Source organism: Mercurialis annua, linkage group LG8 (assembly GCF_937616625.2).
Source record: "Mercurialis annua linkage group LG8, ddMerAnnu1.2, whole genome shotgun sequence".
NCBI classification, from domain to species: domain Eukaryota; kingdom Viridiplantae; phylum Streptophyta; class Magnoliopsida; order Malpighiales; family Euphorbiaceae; genus Mercurialis; species Mercurialis annua.
Window position 1 is genome coordinate 4,820,561 of NC_065577.1, and position 25,112 is coordinate 4,845,672.

Below are 25,112 nucleotides of genomic sequence, written 5' to 3' on the forward strand. Positions count from 1 at the left end.
TCAAATAAGCTATTTATTTTTAATTTTTTAAGTAAAAAAGAGTTCAAATAGTATTTTAAAAGCATTTTTATAAATTTCTCCTAAATAAAAAAAAGTTCAATTTAATTTTAATGGTAAAATGAAAATATGAAAATATAAATTTGGGTGCAATTTACGAAATTATAATATGATAAAATTAATTTCTCATTAGGCCAAAGAGGAATGGCATTGGTATAATAAAGCTAATTCATGACTAATGTGACATTATATCGTTAATTAAAAACTTTGATCAACGTCCATTTTTTTGAAACAAGAATTTTAGTTTGCTAATTAGAATAATCCACGCCTAGACTAACTTGACAAATTTTGACACTCTGACATGTTCATCATGGACCAATAAGTCCAAACTCCATTTATTTTAGTCATAATAAGTAGGAATATTGGTAAAACAAATTTTAACGTTTTACTTTTTTAGCGATTTATATTTAATGTTTAAATTTTACGAAATAAATACTAACCTTTTCAATTTTTTCATTTTATAGTCTCATTCTGAATTCTAACCATTTTATCATCTTTTTTAGATTATAGGTTGCAAAAATGTGAAACGTTGGAATTTTATTTGCAAAATTTTAAAATGCTAGGGTTAAATATGCCAATAATATAGCTACTACATAAGCAAATAAGGGCCGGAAAACTGCTTGCGCTACAAAATTCAAAAATTGGAAAGGTTAGAATTTGTTTCGTAGACTTTTAAACGTTAAGTTTAAATCGCAAAACAAGTGAAACGTTAGGATTTGTTTTGTCAATATTTCTAATAAATACAATATTTAATTAAAGTTGTAATGTTGTCAAAAATTAAAAAAAATATAAATTTATTTGAAAAAATTAAAATCTATAAATCTATCATAATTTTGTTTTAACTATGTCTATTTTTAATCTCATGTTTTTATTTCATTTTAACTTTTTAACTTTATTTTATTTGCATGAAATACTAAAAAATAGGTAATTTACAATTAACTTATTGTTGTTTCTGATTTATTTTGAATTAAAAATTAAATTTTATAATTATAAAAACAAATTGGTAACTAATGACTTAGTATAAAAATTCAACTGATAATTGAAATTAGTTGCATGATTGAAATAAAAATTGTAACAAAAAAATTAGATTTAAATAGATTTTAATTTTAAAAACTTTGGATAGATAAATAAAAAGTTAAAAACGATTGATTTTTTTTAACATTATTAAACTTTAATTAAAAGAAATTGAACTCTCCTATTTTTTTTAAAAAATTATCAGTTTTAATTTTTTAATAGTTAATATATTTTCTTTAACATATAAAGCAATATTAATTTCTGTAAATTTTAAATTATGATATTCACATAGAGTTAATAGGGATAAAATAAAAATTAATTTTTTTTTCAAAGGTTAAAATTAGTTTTTTCTTTTTGTGGAAATAGTTTTCTAAATGATAACAAAGAGGAGGTAATAGAATATTAAACTTCTAGATCAAATTATGATAACATCACTATCAACTAATTTCATTTAAAGTGGACAATATCAGTATAAAATAATGTTTTAATTTGTCTTTCAGCCGCAAGCACACCTATAAATACACATGATATATTATCAAAAGCAACACACTCATAAATCAATCCCTAACTCTGAAAGAAAAAATGTTATTCAGCAGCACAAACAGTTCCAAAATTTTCTCACAAGGAAAAAGATGGGAAGCCAAATCTCTAACTGGTGAATTTCCTTTATATTTTTTCTACAGTTCTTCAAAATTGTTAAAAATGGTGGTTTGCGAGTTTAAACAATTTGTGGTTACAAAATTATGTATTTTTAAAAAACAGTTACTAACATTTTATTTATAATAATTTGGTAATCCAACTAATATTTTTTTAAAATAGAATGTTCTCTGATCATTTTATATTGGAGTCTATAAATATAACTTGTCGTTTGGTTATTATGTTATTGTCGTTTTAATCATGATGAATAAGTTGATATGAAAAGCTGAACATGAAAAAAAAAATCGGCAATTACGTATGTAAAATTCCATATAAAATGAGTGGATAACTTCCTGTTTTTAAAAGATATTAATTTATAAAAATATTATAAATAAAATGTTGATAACTGTTTTATGTAAAATGTTTCTTGATTGTCTTGTGCAGGCATGACCGTTGAACAACTCAATCAAAGGACCAAGATTCCTGTATCAGTAAGTGACAACAACCAAAATAACCTGAACTTTTGGTAACCAAATCTCAAAATACGGCTGTTAGAAGTTTTAAATAACGATAAAGATTTGTTGTGCAATGTGCATTGCCTAAATGTAACCTTTTCTTAACACAGAAATTCTTAGGTAGACTCGGTCTATTACGTCATCCGTAGACCAAATCTATCATATTATGACATGTCATTAAAATGATGGCAATCTTATAATATTACTATTTAAAGGTGTAAATAAGTAAAAAAGAATTTACAAGATTGCCATCATTTTAATGACGTGTCATAATGTGATAGGTTAGTCTACGGATGACGTGGTAGACCGAGTCTACATAAAAATTTCTCTTCCTAACAACTTTTTTAGTACTAGTTTCACATTACGTGCTATGCACGTGGCTCGTAACGTAATATATATTAATAAATATATTATAATTATATCAATTTTTTATTTATAATTAATATTAAATTAGTTAAAATTTTATAAAAGTAAATATAATATATTCGGTTATTAAATTTTTTTCATATTGAATTTATTTTTGTTTTGGTTTTATAATAACCATAATTACTTAATTACTTAATTTTATTAATAATATCTTTAAAAATAATAAGATTGAAATTTAAATAATAATATATTGACCAAATACAATATTTTAATTTTGTAGTTCAATCAAACTAAAAGATAGGTATCCCTATTAATTTGGAGACAATTTAGTTAGTTTTTACATACTAAAAACTAAATTGGAGATAATTTAGCTACCTATTCTAATTAGAACTTTAATTATAATAGTGATTAATTAAATAACTAATTAGTTAATGACTATAAAACTTTTATTTAGTAATAAACTGAAAATGATTATTCAGTAAATTTGTCTGTCCTCCCGCCCCCTCCCCCTATCCGTGCTTTTATATATAGTATAGATTAGTATTATTTTATGTACCTCACATGTGGCTTATAATATTATTTGTCAATTATAGTATAATTTTTAATTAATCATTAAATTAGACAAACATTAATAAATAAATTAATTATACTATTTTATAAATTATTATATTGAAATAGTAGTAATAGTTTGTTTTATGAATTAGTTAAAGTAGTAGTTTATGCTATAGTATTTAAGTAACAATTAAATTAAAACATTAATAATTTATTAATAGAGTAGTTACATTTTGGGTTAATGGTCATATATGTCTTAATATTTGGCTCAAAATCATCTATACCCTTATAATTTGGAAAAGTATAAATAATACCCTTAATATTTTAAAATGGACTCATTCAGGCCCCTATGCTTAACATGGTTCGGAGCATAATGAACTTTTATTGAAAAATATTAATGACCTAAACGAGTTTATTTCAAATTATAAATTATTATTAAACTTTGATATCGTCTACAATATTATTTTTACTCAAGTTGTTATGTTGGATATGCAGGATACAGAAGGAGCAATGGGTTCAAAAATAAAGGAAATGTTAAGAAAAGTAGAGTTATCAGTATCATCATATGACACTGCATGGGTTGCAATGGTTCCTAGCTTCGGTTCATCAAACCAACCGCTTTACCCAAAATGTTTGAGTTGGGTCATGAACAATCAACAACCTAATGGTTCATGGGGTCTTGATCCTAACCATCCATTGTTGATTAAAGACTCACTTTCTTCAACTTTGGCTTGTGTTCTTGCCCTTCAAAGATGGAATGTCGGCCAACAACTTGTACATAAAGGTGCATTCTATCTATTCGAACCGAATCAAAATAAACTGAAATTTTATTTTATTTTTAATTAAATCGGATCAAATTTATAAATATATAAAAATATCAAATCAAATTGAACCGAACCAGTTCAATTGAGTATTTAAATTGAATTTTTGAGTTCACTTTAATTTGCACTCAAACTTAATTAAATCTTTGTATGCCTGCAGTTAAACCGAACTAAAAAAAATCATATTATGAGATTGAACCGAATTAATTTAATCGGATTTATTCAGCTTGATTTTTTTTTATTTGATTTTTGCACATTTCTATGTAGCTAGTTTAAATAAATAAAAATAGTACTAGTACTATTAAAAGTTCCACTTACCGTTTAATTACGTTTTTGCCAAGAGTGAAATTAAATTTTCAAATTGATTAAATTAAAATCGATCAAAGCCAATGAGGCTAGCTCGAATGATTAAGACGCTCCAGTGCATTTCTGAGATCTCGGTTTCGAGTCTCAGTAGGGCCAGTGTTTAAGGCTGAATTAAAAATGGAAGTTTAACTACTAACCACTAACTATTAACGTAATTAGATTCTACCGTAGTAAAAAAAAACAGTCAGAATTCAATAAATTGGCTGGATTCATGTTGACTTCTTTAATTTGAGGTTTATCTAGTCAAAGTACTAATATGACTTAGCATGTGATTGGCGATAGGTTTGGAGTTTATTGACTCAAACATTTCGGCTGCAATGGACAAACGTCAACTTTGTCCGGTTGGGTTTGACTTAATATTTCCGAGCATGATTGAGTCGGGCAGAGACATGGGTTTGAACCTTGGTTCGAACCAATCATTAGTTGAGGCCATGCTTCTAAACCGAGATTTGGAAACTGAAAGGTTATTACATTTTCCAGCTTTACCCTTGGTAAAATGAATTAAATCATGGACATTCGTCATTTATAGCAATAAAGCACATCGTTTTTTAGCCTTTGTTTAAAAAAAAAACACATCGTTTAAAATGTTATGTACTTACGCCATATATTTAATTTTTTATAGTATATTTTTATTTTTAGTTCATATTTTGTAGCCTTATATTTCGTGAAAATAAAAATAAACTTTCAAATATTAAACTTAAAAATAATGGAATGTGTGATGTAATTTTTTAAATTTCTACAAACATAAAAATGTCGCAATTTAACATGTAAATAACTCTAATTATGATAATAAAATTAGAATATATAAATGTACAAACTAATATATCAATTTGGAACAATAATTCTATATTTTATATCAATTATATCTAAATGATAAATAGAAAACCAAATAAATGATTCAATTGATAGAAGAATTAATTTTTTTATATTTCATTCCACCAATTAATCCATATTTAAAAAATCATAAAAAAATATAGTAACATTAAAATATATACTTTTTTATATAATAAAATACCAATTTGATTAAATTTGATTGATATTGTTTTAAATATTTATAAACTTTTCTAAATTATGGACTAAATTTTTATTAAACTAAATTTATTTTATTTTGATTAATTTAATTCTTCATTTTTTTAATTTGTTGTCTGTACATATATGTTTAGTACAAATCACAAATATTCTTATGCGAAACTGGCATAATTTAATTATTCATAATAAATATGTCAATTTTATGCTCACTTTGAATAATATTAAATACACACTGCCTTTGCAAAATTGGAATATGAGTACCAAAATTACTTGTTCGTTGTGCAGCCTGAAGAATAAAAGAAGAAATCTAGCATATGTTGCAGAAGGTTTAAAGGACTGGAATGAAATAATGAAAAATCAAAGGAGTAATGGATCACTTTTTAATTCCCCATCTTCAACAGCTGCTGCTTTGATCCATATTCAGGATGAGAAGTGTTTAAATTACTTGAATTCCTTGACAAACAAATTCCAAAATGCAGGTATTTTTAGTAAATATTATATAAAGAAAAAATTGGTTTTATTATTTGTCATTAGTTTCATAAAAAAATCATTTGATTTTAATACATATTTGTAATTAGTTTCATAAAAACATGTTATTTTGACTGATTTATTTTTTCTTTTCTCCAATTCAGTACCTGCAATTTATCCATTCGAAATCTATGTCCGTCTTTCTGTAATCGATAGCTTGGAAAAGTTAGGAATTGATAGATATGTCAGTGATGATAAACAAACAGTACTGAATGATATATACAGGTAATTCGGCTTAGAACGGAGTTTTCTAACTCGTTGTCTTAAAACCAACGGTATTTTAAAAACCGAATCGATATTGAAACTGGTGTGTATGAGCACTTTTTAATTTTAATAAAAGAAAATGACACATTGATTTGTTGGGCAGATGTTGGATAGAAGGAAGTGAAGAAATATTTTTGGACCCTACTTGTTGTGCCATGGCATTCCGTCTCCTACGCTCAAATGGATATGTTGTTTTTTCAGGTAATTTTTAAAATTACGACGTGTTTAGTTCAAATAAATTTTATAAAATTACATAAAATTTATTTATAAATGAATATAATTATCTTTGATTTTATTTAATAATTATTTAGCGGATTTTTTTATAAAATTTTCGTGCAGATGCTTTAGCAATTTTTGAAGAACAAGAGAGTTTATACTATGAAAAAGATACCAAATCAATACTTGAATTGTTCAAAGCTTCACAAACTACAATATTTGAGGATGAGCCTATTCTTGATAAAATTAGTTCTTGGACGAGCACTTATCTTCAACAAGAATTGGCAAATGAGAAAATTGCTGACAAAAGTTTGCATTCAGAGGTAAGAAATAAAAATCCTGAAACAGAAAATGAACGAAATAATTAAAAAAAAACAGTAATTGTCATGAATTTTTTAATTTGAAAGTGTTTGTAGAATAAAAAAAAATATCAACCATTTGGTCAGATATATTCCCATACAGTATAATTAGCTATAATCATAAAATTTATTATATGATTAACTACTATAAAATGTTTCTTTAGTAAAATTTATAATTTTATATCATGCACGACCTTTTAATTATTTGTAATCTCATGTATGGCCTTTTATTTTTTGCAACTTTATACTTGACCTTTTAATATTTGCAATTTTATACAATCGAGTCATCTGAAACTGATGTATCTAATGAATAGAATTATTACGTACTTGGTAGATTCAAATAACATAATCGCATGAAACTGTAAAAAATTACAAAGTCAGACTATTAAGTTGCAAATTTTTGCTGAAGGCCGGTCAAGGATATTATAGTAATTAATTAACCATTGATTATAGCATAACTCTGAAAATCAAGGGAAAATTGATATTGATTATTCGATCAGGTGGATTATGCTCTAAATCACATACAAGCCAATTTGGTACGACTTGAACATAGAAGATTCATTGAGAATTATAATACAGATAATGTCTCACTTCTTAAAACATCTTACAGGTAATAAGTAAGGTTCATGTTTAAAAATCAAAAGTAATTGTGTTTAGGTTAATTATAAATAAAATTATAAAGTTTAATATATTTTATAATAATACCACCGAATTTTAATTTCAAAAACTAAATTTTAATATCTTACAATTTAAAGCATAAATTAAATTGCTGAAATATTTTTATTGACGTGTATGCCAAAATTATATTAAAAATTCTTATTTTTTGGCATTTACATCAACAAAAGTATATCAAAATTTTAATGTGTTTTCAAATGGCCAAAAATCGAAAACCGTGCGTGTTTGAATTGATAAATCGAAATTTTATATTGTAATTATAAAATACGTTAAAATTCGTAATTTTATTATAATTGCCCCTTATTATAATGACAAAAATGGATCACACTCATCGTCTGGCACTTTTTATTCTGAAATTTTTGTAGGTTCTGCAATGTTGAGAATAAAGATCTCTTGACATTCTCATTCAAAGATTATAATAAGTGTCAATCCATGCATCGAAAAGAACTCGACTATCTCGAGGGGTACTTAAATTAATTTATCCTATCTCTATTTTTCACTTGAACAAAGAAAATTTAAGTGTTCAATCTTTTTTGTGGTTGTTGAATTTATAAGTCCGTTACATAACGGTTATCATCATTTTATTCGTACATTTTGATAATCGAATTTTCATTTTTCTACCGAAGAGAAGTTACTATAGCAATTCAGATTAAAAATTACTTATGTAGCAGCAAAATTTGTGTGGTATCCGTCGTGTTCGTTGCCGCAAGAAATTTTGGTCCGAACTACTATAGTGTCTTTATCTTGATATATAATTAGAAACTCAGTCATCAAAATGTAACAAATGAAACAATGAGTATAAGTCTAATTCAGTAACTACATTAATTTTTAATATCCAAATATATTTATATTAATTGTATGTCATATTTGAAAATTGAATATATGCAGATGGATCAAGAAATGTGGCATTGACAAATTAGAGTTTGCAAGGCAAACAATTAAATATACTTCTTTTTCCATTTCTTCAAGCATGTTTCAACCTATATACTCTGATGCTCGTACCTCTTGGGCTCAAAATTCTGTTTTGACAACTATTGTTGATGACTTTTTTGATTATGGTGGTTCTATGGAGGAATTATCAAACTTGATCGAATTAATTGAAAGGTATACCTCAATCTTTCAACGTTCATCTAGAACTCTCAATTTAAAGTATGATATTTCTTAAATCCATCATTTGTACTAGGGGTATAAAAAAAATCAAACTAAATCAAAAAACCGAACTAAACCAATAAATTTGGTTCGGTTGGATTTGATACTATAAAAAATTTGATGTTTTTAGTTCAGTTTGGTTTTGAATAATAAAAAATTATAGTTTAGCTTAATGCAAAATGAACCAAAAAGAAAAAAATCAACTGAGTAGACTAGTTTGATTCGTTTCGATTCAGTTCAATATAAAAATATTTACAATTTTGCAATTTTTGTTTGATTCATCAGCCCTCTTCTATTTTATACTCTTGTTCCCTTCCTAAATTTTAAAAATAGAGGCAGAATTAGTCAGCCATAACAATGCCATAGTTTATCACAAACTTATAAAATAAAGATATTGTTTTCGTATATGCGACTACGAAAACAATATCTTTTATATATCCGTCACGATCTAGTTTGACGCATAAAATTGTGAACTACATATCCAGTTACTCCGTGACACATGGCATTGTTTAATGTGATAACCAACCACTAAACTATATTTAATTCGAATCAAAATGTGAAATTGAATGTGCTACAGATGGGATGATCATGCAACAATTGGCTACAAATCCAAAGAAGTTGAGATACTTTTCAATGCAGTCTATGCTACTACAAATGATCTTGCAGATAAAGCTCGCAAAGTACAAGGACGATGCGTTAAAAAACACATGATTGATCTCGTAATAATTATAATTCAATTTTAATCGTTAAAATCAAAAGATTATCAAAATTCATGAACTAATTTTGTAATTTGTGAACAGTGGATCTTCTTGCTGAAGGCTATGTTAAAGGAGGCAGAGTGGAAAAGATACAAACTAGTGCCAACTATGGAAGAATTGAAACAAAATGGATACATATCATTTGCCTTAGGACCAGTGGTTCTCACATCAATTTATCTTGTGGAGTCAATGTCTGAAGAAGTTGTTAATAGTGAAGAATATGAAAAGCTTTATATGATCATAAGCATTCTTGGTCGACTTTGCAATGACCGTGTTGAAACTCAGGTATGTAATATCACATTCGATATATGTGCTATATTTTTAAAATTTTGCGAGTTTAGTCGAGCATTTTTTTTCATATATATATATTCATGATTTGTTTGGATCATGGCCAATCTGATGTGAAACCTATATGCAACATTATGTTGCGTAAGCTTCCTATGAATCATTTGTAAATGGCTTAATGGCATAAAAAACCCAAACCTTTACGACTTGTTGCAATTATATCCAAACTTTTTAATTTTTGCAATAATATCCAAATTTCATTATTTTGTTGCAAAAATATCCAAATTGCACTTTTTATGTGATTTTTTTGAGGTTTTTGCCATTTTTTGGGACTTTTACTATATTATTATACATCAAAACATAATAATAGCTTAATATCTTAATTGAAAACAACAAGTTTAGCCATCAATTTGACTATTATTGCTATAAAAAATGCAATTTGGATATTATTGCAACAAAAAAAATGCAATTTGGATATTATTACAAAAATTAAAAGGTTTGGATATAATTGTAATAAGTCGTAAAGGTTTGGGTTTTTTTTACCATTAGGCCTTTGTAAATTTGACAACCTTAGCGAGATCCACGGCTTGAATCTTCTCATTTTCGATTAATTTTGCTTGATTCCTTTGTTGTTAATTAAATTTTTGATAAAGTAGAATGGAAAGATCATATTGTTAAAGCTTGTCATATGACTTTTTTGATTGTATTTTAATCTTCTTTTAATGAATTCTAATTTTTGGAAGAAAAAAAATATTGGACCAAACTGATAAATTTAAAGATCAATATTATACATGGAAAAAATGATATAGCTATTGATAGATAAATTTATTTTGTCTTTCAAATTTTGTGCTAATATTGTTAGCTGAATCCGAATAGGATCAAAATTAGTAATATTCAGGAGAATTCCTTAGTTAGACAAGATTTTCGTGGACCATTCTTACAACAACTCCACTATTCTTAAATGGCGGAATTCGCTCATACATGGGCGATCCGCCATACATTTGGTTTATGTACGAATTTTCCGTAAAATCAGCCCTAGAGTTTGAGATCGGTGGTCCGTCGTTGCATTGAGTTTGAATTAGATAGATCCTGACAAAAATTTTGCTATTTCAAAATCGATCCAAACTAAAATCAAACGAAATTAAACCGAACCAGCCAATTTTGATGATTTTTCGGTTTGGTTTACACTAATTCAAGAATTGAGTATAATTTATGAAAATTCAGACCAAAAACAATTTTCCCTTGAATCAATCTCTTTAGTTTTTGTTTTTATCATTTCAATGCATGAAAATTAGTAATTTTATGAATTAATTTTGCAGAGTGATGGTGCAACGGGGGAACTTAATATTCTAAATCAAGAAGTAATCAATAGTAGAGGTGCTATAACAGAAGAAGAGGTTCAAGAAAAAATAGCAAAAATAATTGAGAATAATAGAAGAGAGTTGCTAAGAATAGTGTTGCAAAAAGAAGGGAGCATAGTTCCTAAAGCTTGCAAAGATTTTTTTTGGACAATGAGCAATGTTTTGCACCTTTTCTATATGGGTGATGATGGCTATACATCTCCAACTAAAATGATGAGTGCTTTCAATGAAGTTATCAATCAACCAATTTTACTTCCCTAAAAATCTTCAATTATGCTCCTTTTACCAATAATAATTCGTGGATAATTTTACGGTTATTTTATTTTTAGTATACTTTGTTTATTTAGTCATTGAATAAAAATAATAATGTTTTTGATGTTGTTAACTTAATGTCATTAACTTTGTCTTACTCTAAATAAGTGAGAGAACTTACTATTTTTCTTTGTAATGAAAGTTTCTCAATCAATAAAAATTAGTTTCAATTTTTGTTATGGTACGGGAGCGATAAATTATCAATTTTTTTCTCCTCTTTTCTTAATAGCCAAACAGTTTAGATTCTTTCTACTTTGTTGTATGCATTTGTTGAATTTCAATGGCAAATATAGTTTATAAACTATAAAATCATGATCTATTACATATAGGTTTCTTTCTGCTTTGAGCATGAATTTTCAGCATTAGTTTATGAAATTTCAGTTGTAGTTGATGAAATTCCAATTACAGTTGATAGAATTCCATCAGTTTTGAAATCCCAGCTTGACTAGTCGTTGCTTTCTAGTTTTTTTCGGTATAAAAATAGACAAAACCTTATCAAATAATACAAATCTTAGCAACACGCTCTTCTGCTATAAGCAACCCCTTGCAAATCATGAAGAATCCATAAATGTACAGAAAACGTGATTTCGCTATATGAATATTTTCAGAACCGTCTTTACGTTAAACGGAAAAATGTTTTAAACGATGTTTTCTGAAAACGGATATGCGAGATCGATCTAGATTTATATTTGCGAAAAAATTATAAAGGTTTTAGGCTTGCTACGGGTTTCGGAACAATCATTCCCATTCCCTAACACCGGTTTCGGCTCGAGTTTCGGGGTGGAAATCGGATCGTGACACAAAATACCTCATTTTGAAACATATTTACAATATTTTCACCCATCTTTCCATAATTTCTCTTTACTCTTATTTAAAACATAATATCAAATATACCTACTATATATTGGAGTTTTATCTCATTTTAGATCATTTGATTTTCATAGCCACCACACTTTTTCTCTCTCGTCACATCAATTTTCTCTTTCCCTCTATTTTTCTCTCCCTATTAAATTTTTCTCTTCTTTTTCATTTGTCTCCCTATAAAATTTTTCTTCCTCTCCTTTTCTTTTCCGATCGCCGCTTTCTTCCATCTCACCGTCGCGCGTTTTCTGGTGATTTTTCCGTAGTATTTTTTCACCGTCACGTTTTTTGGTGGATCTCTCATCGCCGCGATTCTTCAAATGATTTTCTCATCGTTGCATTTTTTCCGATAGACTCCTTGACGTCGTTTATAGATTTTTATAATTGTTTAGATTTTTTGTGATAAATTAGATTTTTGTAAAGAGGTTGTTGTAAATTTATTATTTTTATATTCATAAAATTATTTTGTCTTTGTTTTTTCTATAGATTTATTCTTTTTATATTGATGCTACTGATTTTGTAAAAATGAATTGATTTATAGTGTATTTGTAGTGTTTTTATGGTGTATATACGTTATAGTGTATTTCTGGTGTATTTCTAGTGTCTTTTAGTGTATCCACTGGCGGAGCCAGGTGAGGACTAAGAGGGGCAATTTCCCCTCTTAGTTTCATATAAAAAATTACTACTTATTCTTAATTTCATAAAGGAAAAAAATATAACTATTAAGTATTGAAAATAGCTGAATCATTAATTTAAGGCATATAAATTTCTTTTTTTTTATTTCTTTTTTCTTCTTTAATCCTAATAGGCAATATTATAAATTTTAAATATTTTATTTCAAATTTGTATGTTAGTTTTATTTTGTTTTTATCTTGTTAGTCTTTTTGAGAACAAATCATATCTTGATTTCTTTTTTATAATTTATTTAAATCGATGATTTTGTTTAATATTAAGAATTTAATCATTCAAAAATACCACAAATTTATCATTCAAAACTAATATTTATTTATGATTCTTTTGAAAAAGATGCATTTAGCTCTATTGATAATATAATTATTATTCATTGCTATTAAAGTATGAAAAATCATAGAGATTAATTATAACTTTTTATAAATATATATTTATGTTGTTTGAATACCATTTCAAATATTTAAGGTTTAATTCCTTAAAAAAATCTCACCTTATATTTTTTTTTCGTTTATACCCTGACCTTGTAAAAACACCATTTGTACCCAATTTTGAGTTTTTCTGTTTCATCTCTATCCAAAAGCATTAAATTGTACTCTTTTCATTTGAAAAAGAGTTTAAAACAATCCTTCATTTTTAACTTATATATTAATTAGATATTAATGTTATTAATAGTACAAAAATACCATCTTTTTCAAAAAATTAAAAATAATAATAATTTTTTTAATTTTTTAAAAAAATATATCCGAATTTTTTTTAATTTTTTCAATTTTTTTTAATTTTTTTTAAAAATATCTCCGACAAAAAAATTAAAAATAATTATAATTTTTTTTAATTTTTTTATTATTTTATAAAATTAAAAAAATTAATTAATTATTTGGATGTGTTTGATTATTTTTTTTAAGTTTATGGATTTATTTATATTTTTTAAAATAGAAAAAAGTATGTTTTAAACTCTTTTTCAAATAAAAAGAGTACAATTTAATGCTTTTGGGTAGGGATGAAACATAAAAACCCAAAATTGGATACAAATAGTGTTTTTACAAGGTCAGAGTATAAATGAAGAAAAAGTGCAAGGTGTGATTTTTTTAAGGAATTAAGCCAATATTTAATGAGTTATAATTTTATAAGAATTTCTTAGATTTTTTGCCCCTCTTATTTTAAATTTCTGGCTACGCCACTGGGTGTATCTATATTTTTTATATGCGGTATTTATGGTGTATTTGCAGTATTTTTGTAGTAGACATTCTAAAAACACTACAAAAATACGATAGAGACACTATATATACACTATTGTTACACTGTAAACATCATAATTACACTAAAAACACCATAAAAATCTATAAATCATTAGAAAGTGAGAAAAAGTATTTGTGAAATTAAAAAGAAAAAGATATTTTTCATAAAAAAAAAAAAGATAATATAAATTATAAATAAAATAAAAAAACAGTGTAGTGTAAAAAAATTTCTCTTTTTTATCCATAAAAATAATAATTTCACTAAAATTGTAATTTCAATTCCTCACACTAGCATCAAAAATCTCTCTCCCAACCCAATAACAAAACGAAAATCAACCAATTGTCAACTTCAATAATAACTAGCTAATTGACAAACTACGAGAACTTAAATGCAAAAGTACCTAATCACAAGGCATGTTTTCAGAACTTTTCCTTTGAAAAACAAAAGTTTAAATACTACTAAATATATGCAATAACATTTACACTCAACTCCTCTGATTTTTGATATCATCGCACAAAGAGAAAAAATGGAAGGAGAAGACCATATGTTAATGGATGATGGCATAGATAACAACGAGGAACAAGTACCTGTAATTATTTTAATAATGCTGCTTAATTCTTCTAATTTTTTTCAATTACACCCAGATATTTTTTCTAGGGTTTTATTTATCCCCAAATTATGTACTGGGTTGTCTTGAATTTGTTTCAATTTAATTTGATGAATTTTCAGGAGCTTGATGACATGAAGAAACGGTTGAAAGAAATGGAAGATGAAGCTGCTGCATTAAGGGAGATGCAAGCTAAAGTGGAGAAAGAAATGGGTTCTTCTCAAGGTTTAATCTTTATTTAATTTTACTTCAAACCCTAAAAAATTAGTTTAATTTTGCGTTTCTAGGTCATTCTGGGTATCATAATCTTTAAAATGTCATTTTGTTATAGCTAAGTATGTTGTATAAGCTGAAAATTGCGAGGTGTTTTTATGTTGGAAGTTATGGTTAGTTAGGTTTAGGTTAGTATCGGAATAAATTGAACTATATATTTTGAGGTTAGAAGTAGATTTTGCGTAGTTTTGATGCGAGATTTTAGTTTCTGCTATATCCGTTGTGAGGTTCAATAAGGAGGTTTCAATAGAAGTACCGATGCTATTTAAGAAGGTTATTACTCAAAACATAACTTCATTTTTCGTTGTGCTATGTACTTTTTTCTTAGTTGACTTGAGGTGATAAGGGTTAACCACCACCATACTGAATGTTGTTGATTGCATTACTACATTTCTAACTTTTGCTTCAATTCTTATTGATTTTTGTTTGCTACTAGATCCTGGTGCTGCTATGTCTCAAGCAAATAGAGAGGAAGTAGATTCCCGATCAGTGTTTGTTGGCAATGTGAGCTCCTCTTTCTGTTTATTTTTACTGTTTACTTTTCTGTCGAAAAACTTTGAATGCCAAATTGCCAATGCACATTTACTTGCAAGAACCCATTAGATGTGTATTCCCCTGTTGGGTATTATTGATGTGATTCTAGCTGCTTTAATCCTAGTAAAGCTTGCAAATTGACGGAATTAAAATCTGGTCTATTCTAAATTATATGACATCAGTATGCAAGACCTGGATGGAACTATAAACTGACGGCAACATATATTGGAAAATTGGATAATTACATGCGGAGCTAAAATCTTTAATTCAATCCAACTTAGCTACTACTAGAACTCAACTGTTCATATGTATCAGGTAACCACAAAATCTTCATTGAAAACTAGAAGGATATCTTTTTCTTGATTGCTTTGCTACAGAAGGTATGGTGATTTTAATAGAAGGTGAAATGGGAAATTCTGCGAGAAATGCATGTTTTAGGGATCTGTTTGTATCTTCTATGGTCTTATGGAGGCATAATATAATAAGGCATGGATTTCAGTAAGGTTTATGCTTGGTTTTGTTTTGCTCGCTAACTAATTTAAACTCGGAAATTTTCTCAAGGGTTTATTTGCATTTCTGAAGATTTAGCATAAGACTGTTTTTTGTTGAAAAGAGAAATAAGGAAAGAAAAGGCAGAAAGAAAAAGATGAAGGCAGTTTCTTCATCCCATATTTTGTGTCATCCTATGTATACTAAATTCTCAAAACTCTCGTAGCTCTTTAAAAGCCCCTTTCTCATATTTTTCTTGTCTTATCAAAATTGTACTTGGAAGTTGAAGTTTCAAAATGCAACCAAGTGTTACATGAAATTGAAGAAGCTGGTTATGGACCTTATGGTTGATTATGTTGTCAAATAAAATAATCTAAGAAAATTTAAAACTCATTGTGTACATTAAAATTCTATTGATTTTTTATTTATTTAGTGAGGACTTCTAGTTTCATGTTCCGAATTTGGAATGCGGCTAGGTCTTCCACAAGTATTTTGCTTGATAAAAAGATGTTTCCATATGTCAAAGTCAGCTCTTTAGTATGTTTTTCTTTTGCTTAAATCAACAGACTGTCCTCGACTTGAAATTACTTGGAAAATGGATTTGTGTGATTGATTTTACCTGCGAGTGACATAGTGGATTGCAACAGGGCTGAATGTGGTGATTTCTTCTTTTCAATTTAATGAAGAGTTTCAAACACATTTGATAATTTAGATTTACCTTCTTTAAACCATGTGCTGGATGTCAAAAAAATTACTTTTCCTTTTTTTCTCCTTTTCTCAATATTGAGAAAAGAATGTTTAATTTTTTCTTGTAATTCAGCATTTCTATATGCTTTTCCATAGGCGGAGTGTTATACTTCTTTTATAGGCTTGAGTTTTCATTATGTGTGGATTGTTCTCAGTTTTACTCTTCCTTTGACTTTCTTCTTTGACTATAATCGCAGGTGAGGCATCATTGAAGTTGATTAGTAGTTCTGGGATTGAGTAAAAGTGTTTATACTATTAATCATCTTGGCTTATAAAAAAAATGTGCATGAAAATATGATCAGGAACAAAATTATAAAAATGAAATTTACAGAAAAGATGATTCAATGGCCAATCATTTATTTTGGGAAAGTAAAAAAATGGGAAGAGAAAAGAAAAGAAAGGGAATTAAAAAAGAGAGAAGTGGTGATTTTTGTGAACATAACAAAAAAAAAGGAAAACCAAGAGAGCTATAGGCTAGGCTAAAAGTATAGTAATTTAGATAAACTTAACTGAGTTCTTGGACTGGAACGGACGGGCGGGCGAAATTTGTGGTTCAGGATTCCTGAGACTCGATCAAATGTGAGGTGTGAACTGCAAGAAGGGTGAAGACTAGCTAATGTACACTAACTACAACCTGCAGTGCAGCTTGTCATGGAGGTTATTGCTCAACGAATGTGTAGGCATTATGCTGCATATGGTGAGAGGTCTTTGATCTCCATTTCTTCTCCTCACTTGGGATAGATAATAGGGATCTCTGATTTCTTTGCGACTATTGTTATTTGTCTCCATACTCGTATAGATGAGTGATTAGTAGATTTCGAGAATGGAATGAATGAAAAATGTATGCAAATGAAATGAAGTTGATGTATGACTTTAATGAAAGTTTAAGTGACATCCTAAGTTAGTATACCTTAACCTCGGTTAGCATCCTGATCTTTCTCCTATATTCTTCTTCAATAGAAGTCATTTTGTTTTTTTTCTTCCTGGTCTGTTGAATTCTAGGATTATTTATTTTGGTTTGCTTGCCTATGTGGTGATTGATGAGATATAATCATCTACTGATTTGTTGCGCATTTTGGTTGTCTGATTTATTTTGAAATTCAAAAGATGGGTTTATGGGAAGTTCATAATGCAAATTATTAGTGTTAAAATAAGACAACAATAGAGTTTATGTGATGATAATTGGCAAAAGTCTGTTGGTCTTTATCTGAGTGAATGATAAAACTCGGCTGCCTTCCTGATTATTCATTTGCTATGTACTGAATTTGTAATTTTTCTTTCTGCGCTTGTCGTTGGTTTTTACTTTGGTTGTAGGTGGATTATTCATGCACTCCTGAAGAAGTGCAGCAGCACTTCCAATCATGTGGGACAGTAAATAGGATCACTATTCGTACCGACAAGTTTGGCCAACCAAAAGGGTATGCTTATGTGGAATTCCTAGAGCAAGAAGCTGTTCAAGAAGCTCTACTTTTGAGTGAATCAGAACTACATGGCCGCCAGCTAAAGGTGAAAAAATTCATCTTTAAATACACTCATCTGTTTATACAATGTTTTATCTTGAACTTTAATATAATAATAATAATGAAGGAACTATTTTACTTTTCTTAATTTTGCTAGGTAACTGTTAAAAGGACCAACGTACCAGGGATGAAGCAGTTTCGTCCACGTCGATCCAACCCATACATGGGATTTCCTCCTAGGGGCGCTCAGTTGCCTCCTTATTTCTATTCTCCTTATGGATTTGGGTAGGCGTTTAATCTCCGTAAACAAACTTAGAATCCATTTTATCGTCTTTCAGTTTACGAGCTGTCGCATTTTCCTGTTTACTGCAGGAAATTCCCGAGATACAGAATGCCTATGCGTTACAGCCCATATAACTGAAGTTAAGCCTGTTTTATAGTATTTAGTTCTGGTTTTATTTTCCTGGATATGTATTGCAGGCAATGGCAAAGTTTCGCCACATCTTTATACTTAAATGATGGATTGGGAGAAATGAGCATTATTTAGTTCTGGTTTTATTTTCTTAGTTCCTTTTGTACTAAAATGGTGTATTTTCTGGTGCATTCCCAGAAAATGGAAATTGATTTGTGATTAGTTGACTTGGGTTGCAAGTATTTGAGTATTCGTTTTAAGTTTGACGTACTCAGGAAACCAATCTTTTCCCTCTTCTTCAATTCGGCTTCAGCTTCATCTAGTTTTGTATTTTTCATAGTTAAATTGCAGTCACAGAAAAGCCGGGCAAAATTTTGATTTTTCGATTTTAAAAGCACAAAAAATTTGGTTATAAAAAGTTTGGATTTTGAGATTATTATAAAATTTTTGTTTTTTTATCATGTTTGATTTCAGTGTTAAAATATTTCAATTTATTTTTAGTGCAAATCGAACTGAAAATCAATTGAATTTGTTGGTTGGTTTGATTTGAAATATTAATATTTCTTTTAAAGTTAGTTTTGTTTGATTAAAAAAAATCACTTCAGTTTGTGTTTGAACCGGATGCACACCTCTAATTTTACCAATGTTCTTATTAAGTGATGCTATTAACCTAATATTTACCAATGTTCTTATTAACTGATGCTATTAACCTAATATTTTTATTTAATCTTATTGTATCATTATACATGATGTTCTGATAATGCATAACTCAGCATAATGTGATAATCATTGGTGGTTATGGTGACTAATTGTATATCTATAGAACTAATGATGCGATTGGGTTATGCGCCCCTTCTATAACATTACGTGCTGCAGCGGCAGCTCGCTCTAGTTCTTGTCGTTGGTCAGACATCCTGACCAAGACAAACAGCGTTACTTAGCCACATAACCGCATATTATCGCAAACGCATACCGTAATAAACGCGCATCTCATCACAAGCGAACACACACATAAGACAGACTCACATCCTAGAGGGAAAGCTGAAAGTTTGAAAATCAAACGAATACTTAACAAAGACAAGACAAGACTCGAGTCCTATGTGCTGCAGTAGAATCCTATGAAAATCAATCACTCTTCTGACAGAAGCAATGGTAACTGGACCATGCTCTGATACCAACATTGTCACGACCCAATCTCAGAGCCGAGACCGGCGCTAGGGAATGGGAGTGGTTGCTCCGAAACCCGTAGCAAGCCTAAAAACGTAAAATAATTTTTCGCGAAATGCATAAATGTCATGCATGACATAAATAAACACGTGTCATGCAGAAGCACACATGCCAGGCACACATATCCTCTGGCAGTCACAATATATATAAAGCAGCAAGCGTAAAACGTTTAAAACTTTAAAACGTTAAAGTAATATTTACAGAAAACTTTATATACAAGCTGACTCACAAAATACTTATCTACTGCAGCTCTAAGAGTAAATTACTGTTTCTTTACATACTCAAAAATACAGACTTCTGGAAGTAGGATAGAAGTCTGTTGCTTCAAAGCGTCTTTATCCTGAAAGGAAATCTGTGAGGGGTCAGTATATTGGGATATACTGAGTGAGTTCATACATTTACTAATAAGTATTCAAATAAAACATAAAATCATAATCAATCATATGCAGCCAAGTACAGGATCTGATTGAAACCTTAATCCTCAAACATACTAATAATCAATCGATCAACCCAATCATAAATATCAATCGCGAGTCCAACTCGCTGGTGGCCCAGCCACTAGATACGGGGACTTCCAGGCTACACCGTAGCCGAGTTCACTCTGCGTATCTAAATTATAACCCAATCGTAAATCTCATATTCATCATCAGCTCCCAGCTGAGTCATATCAAAACTGGTGATCACACAGTCCTATTGTCGCCCAATAGGTAGCACGTTTCATCGGATCAATACCGGTTTCAAATCAACCATATGCAATTCATAAAAAGAATTCGCATATAAAATATGCAATTCAAATATAAAGCAATATAAAATAATTGCTTAAATAAATACTTTAAAAGCAAATCGTATAAACTCACAGAAAACGCTTATCCAAAAATACGTCGGGGCTTTAGAAACGTCAAACTTCCCGAGCTCCTGGTCCAGCTCCTTCTTGCCTCGCTGGATCTAAAACAATTTCAAAATATTTGACTCACATCAGAATCCTATTCTAAGATTGACTCTAGACTCGAGACTCGACACATTGAACTCTTATTAATCGTCGTGCTTCTCACGTATACTCCGATAAACGGTATCAAACTCGTTTACGGATCGTATAACATTCTAATTCCATCTTCTTATAACCTCATTAGGTTAACTACTATTCGATTTCCGATTCAATACGTGAATTCCATTGATTCAATCAAGGCACGAAGACTCAGGGTGCGAGAATCGAAGGATGCACGCTCGTGCAGGGAGGTACACGTTCGTGTACCTTAGTACACGTTCGTGTACCATATGATGGTACACGTTCGTGTACCTCAAGTACACGTTCGTGTACCATTGATGGTACACGTTCGTGTACCTCAAGTACACGTTCGTGTACCATGGTACACGATCGTGTACAGTCGTGCACAATCCCCCGGAATCGATTTCCGGGGTTCCCGACCTGCTATATACGTAAAAACGCTCCAAACTCAACCAAAACGCGTATTCTAAGCTCAAAACGTTATATATCAATCATAAACTCGATAAAACGATAAAATCGTTTCGCGGCCTAAAACTTTGAATCGATATAACTCAAAATATAATCAACGAAATGGTAAAACGTCAAGCTTACCGTGATTACCCGTCGAAATACGATCGTTTGGAGTTATAGAACGTCGGAAACGGACGAGAAACGGAATCGAGCGATGGAACCGTACGAAACGAGCGAGAGAATGAAAGAAGTGAAGGAAGAGAGAATGAAGTATCTGGATCCTTCATCTTACTGATGAAGGTTTCCTATATATATAATGGTCAACTTACCATTTGGCCCTTGAAACTTTTCAAAACTTACAATTTAGTCCAGATCGAAATCAATTAATCTTTCTATTAATTCATATACGTATTATTTATATCCAAATAAATAATACTAACTTAAAATATAGATTTTCATCGAAAATCCTCAAATCTCTATTTTCGGGCTTAATTGGCTAATTTGCACTTTGGTCCCCAAACTTTGCATAATTTGCAATTTAGCCCTAAAATGCTTCCACATCCAACTTTTCATAATAACTCCTTTAATCCCGCTAATTGACTCATCAAATTTTTATTCTAAATTTCCGATATAATTAAATTAAATTCTCCTTAATTTAATTTATCGAAAATCTCGACACGTGGCACGACTTAATTACCTTAAAATATTTTGGGGTATTACATTCACCCCCCCTTAAAATAAATTCGTCCTCGAATTTAAAATTTAGCCATGTACCTTGGGTAAATAGATATGGATACTTCTGCCGCATATCCTCTTCTGTCTCCCACGTGCACTCTTCTACGGATTGACTTCTCCAAAGAACTTTCACCATTGGAATTCTTTTCGTTCGCAATTGTCGTATCTGCGTATCGACAATCTGCACTGGTCGTTCTTCGTAAGTCAGTTCTTCGCTCACGTCCACCACTTGCGGTTGAATTATTCGAGAAGGGTCTGGTACATATTTCCGAAGCATGGAAATATGAAAGACAGGATGAACTTGTGACATCTCCTGTGGCAAGTCTAGCTTATAGGCAACTGAGCCTATACGTTCCACGATCTGATATGGTCCGACATATCTCGGAGCCAATTTACCCTTCTTTCCGAAACGAATTACTCCCTTCATCGGTGATACTTTGAGAAACACGTAGTCTCCGAGCTGAAATTCGATATCCTTCCTCTTGGGGTCCGCATAACTCTTCTGTCGACTGGAAGCAGTATTCAGACGTTGCTTTATCAACGGTACTTTTTCTGACGTAATCTGGATGATCTCTGCTCCAGTGAGCTTTCGTTCACCGACTTCGTCCCAACAAATAGGAGATCGACATTTTCGCCCGTACAATGCTTCGTAAGGAGCCATCTCGATGCTCGAATGATAGCTGTTGTTGTAGGCAAACTCGACTAGAGGTAGGTACGTATCCCAACTACCTCTGAAGTCTAATACGCAAAGTCGAAGCATATCTTCTAACGTTTGAATCGTCCGCTCAGACTGGCCGTCCGTCTGAGGATGAAACGCAGTGCTAAAACTCAATCGTGTTCCTAACGCGTCTTGTAAGCTCTTCCAGAAATGAGAGGTAAATACGGAACCTCTATCTGAAACGATTGACACGGGAACTCCGTGTAGGCTCACGATTTTATCGATGTAGATCTCTGCTAACTTTGCTGCAGAATACGTCGTCTTGATAGGAATGAAGTGCGCTGACTTCGTCAAACGATCCACGATTACCCAAATAGAGTCAAAACCTTTCTGCGTCTTGGGTAGTCCGATTACGAAATCCATCGTGATCTGCTCCCATTTCCATTCCGGGATGGATAACGGCTGAAGAAATCCGTAAGGTCGCTGATGCTCCAATTTGACTTGCTGACAAGTCGGGCATTTCGCCACGAACTCTGCGATGTCTTTCTTCATTCCGCTCCACCAATACGTTGATTTGATGTCGTGGTACATCTTCGTGGAACCAGGATGAACGCTATAGAGCGTTCCATGAGTCTCCTCCATGATCTTCTGTCTTAAGTCTTCCACATCTGAAACGCACATTCGACTGCCGTATTTCAAGATTCCGTTGACGATACTGAAATCTTGACTCTTTCCTTGTTGAACTTCCTCAATTAGATGCTTCAATTGAGGGTCGTCTGCTTGCAACTCTTTGATCTGATCTATCAACGTCGATCGTATCGTTAATTGAGCCATTAAGTTTCCGAGAGATGAGATCTCAAACTCAACCCCTTGGCTAAACATCGTATGAATCTCGTTAATTAATGGTCTCCGCCACGTCGTTGTAACGTGTGCGAGACTTCCTGCCGACTTTCTGCTTAATGCATCCGCCACCACGTTGGCCTTGCCTGGATGGTATTGTATCGTGCAGTCGTAATCTTTCAGTAGTTCCATCCATCTCCGCTGTCTGAGGTTTAACTCTCGTTGGTCAAAAATGTACTTGAGACTCTTATGATCTGTAAAGATCTCGCACGTAGCGCCGTACAAATAATGTCTCCAAATCTTTAGCGCGAAGATCACCGCCGCTAATTCTAGATCATGCGTCGGATAGTTCGTTTCGTGCTTCTTGAGCTGTCGCGAAGCGTATGCAATCACTCGACCGTGTTGCATAAGGACACATCCTAGTCCAACTCTTGACGCGTCACAGTAAACTGTGAATCCTTCCGTTCCTTCTGGTAACGCTAAGACTGGTGCCGTCGTCAAACACTCTTTCAGTTTCAGAAAACTGAGTTCACACTGGTCCGTCCAGTTGAACTTCGCGTTCTTCTGAGTTAACTTTGTCAAAGGTACAGCGATCTTCGAAAAGTCCTGTACAAATCGTCTATAATATCCCGCTAAACCAAGGAAACTTCTAACTTCCGTAACTGATTCAGGCCGCTTCCATTCTATCACAGCTTCGATCTTCTTTGGGTCAACCTTAATGCCGCTTTGTGAAACCACATGACCTAAGAAAGCCACTTCCGTTAGCCAAAATTCACATTTAGAGAATTTGGCGTAAAGCTGATGCTCTCTTAGCTTATGTAGTACTATTCGCAAATGTTGAGCGTGCTCTTTTTCTGAACGTGAATAGATCAAAATATCGTCAATGAACACGATCACGAACTGATCCAAGTATGGTTTGAATATCCTATTCATCAAATCCATGAAGGCTGCTGGGGCGTTCGTCAATCCGAATGACATAACGAGGAACTCATAATGTCCATATCGAGTTCGGAAAGCAGTCTTTTGAACATCATCATCGCGAATCTTTAGCTGATGATAACCTGATCTCAAATCAATCTTGGAAAAGTACTTCGCTCCTTGTAACTGATCGAACAAATCGTCGATTCTAGGTAACGGATATTTATTCTTAATTGTCACCTTATTCAGCTGTCGATAATCGATACATAATCGAAGCGATCCATCCTTCTTTTTCACGAATAACACTGGTGCACCCCACGGGGATACACTCGGTCTGATAAAACCACGATCAAACAATTCTTCTAATTGATCCTTAAGTTCTTTGAGCTCTGCTGGCGCCATTCGATAAGGAGGTATCGATATTGGTTTCGTGCCAGGAGCCAATTCGATACAAAATTCAATCTCACGATCTGGGGGTAATCCAGGTAATTCCTCTGGAAAAACGTCTGGATATTCCGACACAACTGGCACGTTACTTAAATTTACACTTTTCTTCTCCACGTCTCGTACTACTGCTAAGAATCCTTGACATCCCTTCTTCAACATACTACAAGCTTTAATAGCTGAAATGATACTCGTAGAAGATTCCATCTTATCGCCCTGAATTGAAACCGCTTCAATTCCAGGCGTGTTAAACGTCACCGTC

At 31.0% G+C, this 25,112-nt stretch overlaps 2 protein-coding genes across 4 annotated transcripts; both read left to right on the forward strand.

Moving 5' to 3' along the window:
* Positions 1-1,620: 1,620 nt before the first annotated feature.
* LOC126662243 (ent-kaurene synthase TSP4, chloroplastic-like) lies at positions 1,621-11,271 on the forward strand. Its single transcript, XM_050356154.1, has 14 exons — positions 1,621-1,726; positions 2,152-2,198; positions 3,636-3,924; positions 4,610-4,790; positions 5,642-5,835; positions 5,989-6,109; positions 6,252-6,349; positions 6,488-6,687; positions 7,224-7,333; positions 7,764-7,862; positions 8,287-8,502; positions 9,125-9,266; positions 9,348-9,590; positions 10,910-11,271. Exons 1-14 carry the CDS (start codon positions 1,654-1,656, stop codon positions 11,210-11,212), a joined length of 2,316 nt encoding a protein of 771 aa, XP_050212111.1. The 5' UTR covers positions 1,621-1,653; the 3' UTR covers positions 11,213-11,271.
* Positions 11,272-14,516: 3,245 nt separating this feature from the next.
* LOC126661110 (polyadenylate-binding protein 2-like) lies at positions 14,517-18,811 on the forward strand. 3 transcript variants are annotated; one of them, XM_050354892.2, is made up of 6 exons: positions 14,517-14,633; positions 14,780-14,882; positions 15,367-15,434; positions 18,015-18,206; positions 18,318-18,445; positions 18,533-18,811. In XM_050354892.2, exons 1-6 carry the CDS (start codon positions 14,577-14,579, stop codon positions 18,579-18,581), a joined length of 597 nt encoding a protein of 198 aa, XP_050210849.1. In that variant the 5' UTR covers positions 14,517-14,576; the 3' UTR covers positions 18,582-18,811. The 3 variants fall into 3 exon arrangements, with proteins under 3 accessions (XP_050210849.1, XP_050210848.1, XP_050210850.1); XM_050354891.2 differs by having other exon boundaries at positions 14,520-14,639; XM_050354893.2 differs by lacking the exon at positions 14,517-14,633 and adding an exon at positions 16,898-17,397 and having other exon boundaries at positions 14,867-14,882.
* Positions 18,812-25,112: the final 6,301 nt, after the last annotated feature.

What these genes read in the sequence shown, in the direction of transcription:
- LOC126662243 (XM_050356154.1), top strand. Translation starts at nt 1,654, where the DNA reads ATGTTATTCAGCAGCACAAACAGTTCCAAAATTTTCTCACAAGGAAAA. An exon ending in AAACAAATTCCAAAATGCAG is followed by an intron (nt 5,836 to 5,988) that starts GTATTTTTAGTA and finishes TCTCCAATTCAG; the next exon opens with TACCTGCAATTTATCCATTC. An exon ending in TGGATATGTTGTTTTTTCAG is followed by an intron (nt 6,350 to 6,487) that starts GTAATTTTTAAA and finishes ATTTTCGTGCAG; the next exon opens with ATGCTTTAGCAATTTTTGAA.
- LOC126661110 (XM_050354891.2), top strand. Translation starts at nt 14,577, where the DNA reads ATGGAAGGAGAAGACCATATGTTAATGGATGATGGCATAGATAACAAC. An exon ending in ACAACGAGGAACAAGTACCT is followed by an intron (nt 14,640 to 14,779) that starts GTAATTATTTTA and finishes ATGAATTTTCAG; the next exon opens with GAGCTTGATGACATGAAGAA. An exon ending in TACATGGCCGCCAGCTAAAG is followed by an intron (nt 18,207 to 18,317) that starts GTGAAAAAATTC and finishes TAATTTTGCTAG; the next exon opens with GTAACTGTTAAAAGGACCAA.